Source organism: Camellia sinensis, chromosome 3 (genome assembly GCF_055761805.1).
Source record: "Camellia sinensis isolate YWXY chromosome 3, ASM5576180v1, whole genome shotgun sequence".
NCBI classification, from domain to species: Eukaryota; Viridiplantae; Streptophyta; class Magnoliopsida; order Ericales; family Theaceae; genus Camellia; species Camellia sinensis.
In genome coordinates, this window is record NC_138963.1 from 9,350,361 (window position 1) to 9,358,786 (window position 8,426).

An 8,426-nucleotide genomic window follows, 5' to 3' on the forward strand; every position below is an offset into this window, starting at 1 on the left:
CCTATAATTTCTATTGACTCAATTTCGAGTCTAAATTTAAGATTTTATCTTAGTTTGATTCAACAATTAATTACATGCGTGTGTATTTATTTATGAAAAGTACATATGTGAGTTGCACGTGTCATATTTCTTGAGACAAAATTATAAATTTGTTTAATTTAGTATTCGAGCTTATGAAACAGTATTAAACATCCATTAACAATAATGTAACCTATTAACCCGCTAACATTCTACTTTGATAAAAAAAAAAATTAAATAAAAAATTCACACGATCCAACCATATTTCTCATAATATCATGCATGGATGCATACATACATGTGTATTGCATACATATGTAGAGATATACAAATCGGATGCATACAAATTTAGTTGCATAATTGTTTACGCGTCCCTCTAGAGAGAGAGAGAGAGAGGAGAGAGAGAGAGAGAGAGTATTCCTTTCTTTCTCAAGGTCTAGGGTTTCAGTTCCCATTTCTTATGCATAGAAACAGTCTCTTTTTTCCGAGCCTACTCCATGGAATTCTCAACCTAAGATTGGGTCTTTTCTTCTCTAAGAATATTCTTTTCTTTTTCACATCAGAGCAGAGAAGAGGAAGAAGAAAATAGAGAGAGAGAGAGAAGAAATAAAGCTCGGTCAAGCATGCTTGAGCTACCAAGAAAGCCCTAATTATCTATTAATCTTGCTTTAGTGTTAATAAATCCGCATCAGCGAAAATCATTTGTGTTAATTTTCTCTCTCTTTTGCCTCTAGAATTTTAGACCTTGACCTATAGACAAAGGGGAAAAAAAAAAAAAAACTAGAAAGGAAGATGGAGGGAAGCAGTGGAACCGAGTGCTCAAAAACAAGCCCATCAAACCAAAATGAAGATGAAGATGGGAGTAACAATGCGTGTAAAGCGAAAGAAGGAGCAAGTTCAAGCAACAGCACAGTTGAAGAGAGCGAAAAGAAGCTACCGGTGAGGCCTTATGTTCGATCCAAGATGCCAAGACTCCGGTGGACGCCTGATCTCCATCACCGCTTTGTTCATGCTGTGGAAAGACTTGGTGGACAAGACAGTGAGTTCATGACACAACTTGAGTTGGTTTTTTTAGGCCTTTTTCAATCGATCCCTCCTAATTTGGCTCAGTTAATGGAGGTGTATGACGGTTTATTGTGTTCTTTTGGTGCAGGAGCAACACCAAAATTGGTTCTTCAATTGATGAACATCAAAGGACTTAACATCGCTCATGTCAAGAGTCATTTACAGGTTATTTGATTAACAAGATCTACATATTTTCTTGAATTGTTCATTTTAGTATGTACCGTTGTTTGCCTTTTCTAACCATAATTTTATCTTTCTTGTTCTTTTTTTGGTATGTTGCTTAGATGTTTAGAAGCAAGAAGATTGATGACCCCAGTCAAGGTAAATTAATATGCTAATTTCTCTTTTTCACCCTTTTGTTTTCAGTGGCCAAAAATTATGGTTTTTTTTTTTTTTGGGTTTAAAACCTGATACATCAATCTGGCTTCTCCATGACAGTACTAGCAGATCATAGGCATCTTGTGGACGGTGGAGATCGAAATATCTATAATTTGAGCCAGCTCCCCATGTTCCAAGGATTTACACAAAGGCTTCACTCTAGTTTCAGGTATTTAGCAATACAAACATGACTCATGCTTTCCTTTTCCTTTTTTTTTTCTTTTTTCATTTCTTTTTCTTTTTTCATTTCTTTTTTAAAACCTGCATGGTGGCCCAATGGCCAAGGGTTACAGGGTAATTCTTGGAATTTTCAACTCTTACATGCGCAAAGACTTAACTGATATATGTAATTTACGTGTAATTGCACGTATTTAGAATCTTTATATAAAACCTAATATTATAAAAATCTGGATGAATAGCATTTTCCAAAAGAAATTAAAAAAGACTTCATGGTAACAAACATGGGGGTTTTTCATTTTAGTGAGTCTAATCTCACAATAAGATTTCCTCTTTTCTCTAGGCATGGAGATGCTTCTTGGAGTGCTCAAGAGAATTGGATAGAGAGCCCTTTCAGGGGGCGAAGTACGATTGATAACAACAAACCTGGATTTTATAGCACATTTGCTGAGAGGATCTTTGGAAGCAACTATGGCAGTTTGGCTAATCGCAATCTCCGGACAAGTATTCCTTTCTTCAATGAACAATCATTTCATCACTTTAAGTCCTCGCGCGAGCCACCAAGAATTGATGATGTCAATCTAAAACAAGCTTTTCATATCCAATTGCAAGCAAAAGATGAGACCAATCTTTCAAATAGCCCTAGTAGTTTGAATTTGAACACAACGAGTCTTCAAGAGCGGCTGGGAGTGAAGAGAAAGGCTTCTGATATTGATCTTGACTTGAATCTATCTATTGGGCTAACTACAAGGATTGAGGAGAGCCAGAAAGGTCAAGAAGAAGAAGAAGAAGAAGAAGAAGAAGAAGAAGATGATGAGAGTGATCTATCGTTGTCCTTGTATTCGAAGATTAGTAAGTTGAAAGAAGGTGGTGGTAAGAAGGAGAATAAGACGAGGACAAGTACTCTGGATCTGACTATATGAATGAGACAATTCCAAGTGAGATCTTGAGGTACTTGTCCTAACCTTTTTTCTCTCTTAGTTATCTTTGTACCCATCATAGGTACTATCCACCTCTTATCTTTTGTTTTGTTGTTGATCTTTGACCCTTTTGTTTGCTAGACCTAGCTAGTTACTTCACTTACATTGGTGAGTAATGTTAGTAAGAGATAGAAATCATCAATCCATTATAGTTCATTTGCAAGAAGTGGGAGAATAAAGAAAATAGAGAGTACAAAAGGGTTTAAGTTCCATCAATCACAAAAAATAAAAAAAGAGTTTCAAGTTTTTTGAGAATTACTATATATTATTGAAATATTTCAACAAAACATCTCATTTCTTATGTAATTTTTCATGTGGCATGATAGGTTGCATTATTATTATTTTTTTAAGGACAAGGATTTTCTGAAGTTCAAAATCTGAACTCAACAATTATGTTAGGGCTTGTGGGACTCATCCCGTGTCTTGTTTCAACGATTTAAACTGTTCATTTTGTAAGGTTCTCTGTATATATCACTCTTAAAAGCTTAGGCCAAATCAATAATCATAACATTTTCATTTTACCGAGTTTGTTTAAAAAAAATAAAAAATGAATGGTCTATTTGAAAAAACATACTTGTTCATTCTTTTGGAAACCAATGTAATAAAATGAAAAGGTTGCGATTATTGCATAAACTTAATTGTTTTCAATGAATTTTATACATAGATGAATCTAACAATTTGAATAAATAAAACGGACACATAGTAGGCCCCACGAGTTTTAACACGATGGTCAAGTTCAGATTTTGAACTTGAAAGAGGCTAATCTTTTTTAAATATGATAGATTTCGCATGTAGACTTGATATATGTTGAATGAATACACGTATGAGGTGAAATAACGTAATAAATACAATAATAAATATAATTATTATTTTTGTAAACAAAAGGAGCACGAGAAGACCTAGATATAGAGCACAGATCCTCCCCTTGCACTCCCTCTTTGTAGGGTCTTCGGGCCCACTTGTAGGCTCAATTTTGATAATACGAACCGTTCATATTTTAAGATTTATTCAGTATATCATACCTGTAAAAAATCAAATTGATCGAATATCAGAAAACACGTGTTCAGAAAAATCGAACTAAAACTATTTTTTTAAAGAATTTAATAAACAGTTTTCCGAATAGATGCTTTCTGATATCCGATCAACTTGATTTTTTACAGGCATGATATACTGAATAAATCTTAAAATATGAACAATTCGATTTATCAAAATTAGGTCTAAAAATGGGTCCGAAAGCCTTACAAAGAGGGAGTGCAAGGGAAGGATCCCAATTCCTAAATATATGGGACATCTCAACTCCAATAGCTGTAGTAAATCGGCCTACAACTGGGCTTTATGAGTTCATTTGAGAGGGGGCAATGGATATTAAAAGCATTGAACATATAGTGCTTCATTAAAATATATAAATTTATGTGTCTCTTATTTCTAGGGTTTCAATATTTGGCTGCATAGGATCTATTCTATCATATATGTGCACTTTTTGTTTTTTAAGTATGCATGTCGAGTGAAGAGTAGGTAATTTATAGAGTAATTTTATACAAATTATTATTATTATTTTTATAAATTATATAAATAATTTTTACTAACATAAGTTATTCCTATCATCCTCATAAAAAATAAAAATAAAAAAGTTATTCCTATCATATTATTTTAGTTGGTGTCATTTCAAATTTCAAATTTCAAATTTTTATGATTTCATGACCCTTATATTAATAAAAACAATTAGTAAGATTTGTTAATTTATATTAAAATGGTTGTACATGTAGTAACTATTGTCTCTTTTTAGCTTCCAAATTTAAAAATCATGAGGTTGGGGATTGGTTGTGTGGATAAGAGTTGCAATGATAATGAATATGTTTGCTCTTGAAATCTCTCTTTGCCAATCAAAAAAAAAAAAAAAAAAAAGCTATTGCCCCGGCTTTAATGAGAACCTATGCCAGTAGATGGTGAGATGGATTTCTCAGATTAGACGGTTCTTAGGACCAGATACCAAGTTTTCAAAATATGGGTCCCCCAATTTATTATTAATCTACTCAAAAAAATCCAGGCGTATGCCCATCGGGGGATGTTTGAATACGAGAATTTTCTGAACCAATTGTCCACATATCGATGGTTAGGAAATACACTAAAACTTCCCTTCACAAGATTTAAATTTTTTTTTTCCTTGATTCTTTTAAACAATTAATCTCCATCAAATAAAAGTTTATAAGCAATTTTTGGTCACTGTGCTAAAACGTTAACTCCCATCTATGACATATGGGGATTTTGACAAATATGTTATATTTGTAGTAGATATTTATCGGTGTATAATATTTCGTATGATACTTTTATATACATACCGGGTACACGAAATATGTACCCAAAGTTTTTTTTCTTAATTTTTGACGTACCTAGTATATACCTAAACCGCATTGTATCTCAATCGAAATAATATTTTCTTCTACTATAGAGATAAAATTTCTTTTACTATACTTCTTTATTATTTTTAATTTTATACTTAACATGATTTTAAAATCAAGTTATGGTTTGCAAGTTATTTAATATAATGATATTTAATTTTAGTTTACATCGTTATTTTTGACATTAAATGTTAATTGCAGATTAGATCTTAATAAATTAAACCATTTAATCAATTTTTGCATTATTCTAAATTTAAAATGAATATTTTTTTTAAGGCGTGCCAAGCCGTACCCGTACCTTAACTTTTTTTGTATTTTACTGTATTGACATACTTATATCATACCAGTACTTGTATTCGTACCTGTACATGTGCTTCATAGACTCCCATGCATATGCAGGAGAGAGAGAGAGAGAGAGAGAGAGAGAGAGAGCTATGGTCTATCCTATCCTATGTGTCAAATTTTCTTTCATAGTTGATTGAATGTTCAGTTTGATATAATTCTCATTATATTTGTAATTAATTTATTTGATATAATTTTCATTATATTTGTAATTAATTTATCATACGGATTAGAAAAAAAAACGCCAATTGAACCGTTGCTGAGCTCGATTCATATTTTGCTTAATAGGTTTCAGAGTATACAAAGAATATATATGGAGAGAATCAGTACCTCTTCAGCTTGGAAGTGACTTTTGAGTTTATCTTCCAACTCTAGAAATTGAATCCAAGATCCATCACTCGCAAGAATTCTACAAAATCAATATTTTTTGATTAGCGAAAATGTTATGCAAGAACTTGATTTCACTCACATAATAAATAATAACAATAAAAATAAAAGCAGACTTTAGGCGACGAAGTATTTGATAGCTAAAAATAAAAATAAAATGGAGAAAAACTTTTGGCTACTAATAAAAGCAGACTTTAGGTGACTAAGAATTTAGTAGCTAAAAAAAATAAAATGAAAAAAATAAAAAAATAAAAAGATGAAAAAAAACCCTTTGGCGACTAAAACTTTGGTCGCCATGGATACTTCAAGTTTTGGCGACCAAAGTTTTAGTAGCAGAAAATAAGATTTTTGGTGACTAAAATTTTATTTTAGGCGACTAAAAAAATTAGTCGCCATTTATAGGACTTTTGACGACTAAAAAATATTTAGTCGCCAGTACCTTCCCCGACAAGTTTTCTGCGACCAGTCTAGCGACCAAAATATTTAGTCGGGTAAAGCATTTGGCGACTAAAAATTGTACTTTTGATGACTAAAAATTTAGTCGCCTAATGTGCATTTTGTTATAGTGTACACACACAAATACAAGATATACGTAATTCGGTGAAATGCCTACGTCTACGATGGAGAAACGATCATGGTCTTGCCATCTTGGCTTGAATTTTGCTTTTGATTGGCTTGTTGAGTTTGCTAACCTTGTTGGGATATTCTTCTTTGAGCATCGATATTCATGATCAAAAATTAAACTTAATTTTTAAATTCAGTGATGTGACAATCAATTAGGATATTAAAGATAACACTTGCTTTCATATATTCTCTAATTATCAACCAATTATATCACTTACCCATCATTAAATCTTGAAAATAAATCTAAAAAGTAAATTTATATATCATTTTCCTTCTTGTTAAGCTATGCTTTTATCTTGAACCATTTTTATTGATGTGATTTGATTATCCTATTTGTACTTAAAAGAAAAAATTCATTAATGCATCACAGCTTGAATGAAAACCATGCTCGCTTTTTTTTTTTTTTTTTAAACATATCCAAAAAAAGAAATCCAGGCTCACTTTTTTTTTTTTGAACTGAAATCCAGGCTCACTTGTGAAAGAAGAATCTGATACAAATGGTACTTCGTCAGCAGAGCTTAGCTTTCGGCTCTTTGATGTTATCATGAGCTTCAACCCTAATAACATCAGTATCATCGGACGGTTCTGATTCGACTCCGGTGGACTCATAGGATCTCCCCAGTGAGCGAAGCTGGTGGTGATCAGTCACCACCGGTTGATCGGCATAGCTCGGTGGTGACTGCCGGCAACAGCCGTATCTTGTTCATATCTTCCGTTGTCACTGTCCAAACCCTACAAAACAAAGCATACCATCTCAGTTTGACATGAAGAAAAAAAAAAAAAAAAAAAAATTGAAGAAGAAAGAAAAAGAAAAGAAACCCTAAAATATGAAGACAACCATATTTCCTCTGCCTGCTCACCTGGGAGAATATATATATTATACATGTATGGACATGTATACAGTTTTTGAGATTTATTAAAATATGAATTAGTCTCCCTACTTTTGAAAATTATAAATACTCCTATAAAAAAATTATTTAATAGATTTAACTAAAAAAATAAAATTTCTAACTACTCTTATATGCAACAACAAAATTATCAAAATTATTAATTGAAATATATTTATGATATCATTAACAAATTTAATTGACTTAATGATTTATTAATAAAAGTGGTAATTCGTTATGCGATAAAAAATTTGAAGAGACATGATGTATTTAAAAAAATAAAATATATCAGCAAAATAAAGGAAACTTTATTAATAAAATAGACATATACATCATATGAGAATCTATTAATAAAGAAGAGGAAGTGCAAATAGTATCAAACTATAACTACTCGAGCATCAAAGTAACTTTTAAAATTTTATGGGACAACTCATATTTTAAATAAATTTTAAAGGGATTATTTGTAATATACTTTTATTTATATATTTAATTTTTAAGTATAAACATAGGTATATCCGTCCTTGTGATTATTCATTGGTAAAGTGACTATAGGGACAACTAAGTTGTACTATATATAACAATGACAACTCTTAAAGGTCCTCATTTCTATTTATAACACAGGAAAAAAAGGTAGATAGAATTTAACTATATTAAAATATTAAGAACATTCGTATGGGTATAATTTGTGAAATTCATATTAGTGAATTCCATATACCCAGAAGTTTCTATAGATATTAATGTGATTTTTATTTGCCTAAAAACACAGTGAAATTTCACTAACATATATTACAAGATGCTTTGTGAAACTCGACAAATTTTTCTCCAACATTTTATATTGATCACGGATCTTATTTGATAGATAAAAAATCTTTGAAAGTAAAACTTTGAAATATTTTTTTTTATATATATATTTACATTTTAAAATCATTCAAAAAGTGAAAGTGTTGCATGTTGTAAGCGTGGCCATGGGTATATTTCGATTAGAAAATAGCCTCAAATTATTAGACTAATGTTTTTTTCTTTTCTTCAATGTCCTTGCACAATATTGTAATGAGGGAGATATGGCCGAAACTTCCAAATTTCTTAAGTATAGTATAGGTGTCATTTTTCACTTTCCTTCTATAAAGGGATACATTTTTTTGAGTAATTTTTAGTTTTTTATTTTATTT

At 31.2% G+C, this 8,426-nt stretch overlaps 1 protein-coding gene across 2 annotated transcripts; it reads left to right on the forward strand.

The window, feature by feature from the left end:
• Positions 1–358: 358 nt before the first annotated feature.
• LOC114260426 (uncharacterized) lies at positions 359–7,188 on the forward strand. 2 transcript variants are annotated; one of them, XM_028200644.2, is made up of 6 exons: positions 359–1,057; positions 1,172–1,248; positions 1,368–1,404; positions 1,522–1,630; positions 1,982–2,589; positions 6,838–7,188. In XM_028200644.2, the coding sequence occupies exons 1-5, from the start codon at positions 811–813 to the stop codon at positions 2,559–2,561; spliced, it is 1,050 nt and encodes a 349-aa protein (XP_028056445.2). In that variant the 5' UTR covers positions 359–810; the 3' UTR covers positions 2,562–2,589; positions 6,838–7,188. The 2 variants fall into 2 exon arrangements, with proteins under 2 accessions (XP_028056445.2, XP_028056375.2); XM_028200574.2 differs by lacking the exon at positions 6,838–7,188 and having other exon boundaries at positions 1,982–2,873.
• The last annotated feature ends 1,238 nt before the right edge of the window (positions 7,189–8,426 follow it).

Excerpts from the sequence above, each read along its gene's own strand:
- LOC114260426 (XM_028200644.2), top strand. The coding sequence starts at position 811 with ATGGAGGGAAGCAGTGGAACCGAGTGCTCAAAAACAAGCCCATCAAAC. Across the intron at positions 1,058-1,171 it reads AAGACTTGGTGGACAAGACA|GAGCAACACCAAAATTGGTT; the intron begins GTGAGTTCATGA and ends CTTTTGGTGCAG. Across the intron at positions 1,405-1,521 it reads GATTGATGACCCCAGTCAAG|TACTAGCAGATCATAGGCAT; the intron begins GTAAATTAATAT and ends TCTCCATGACAG.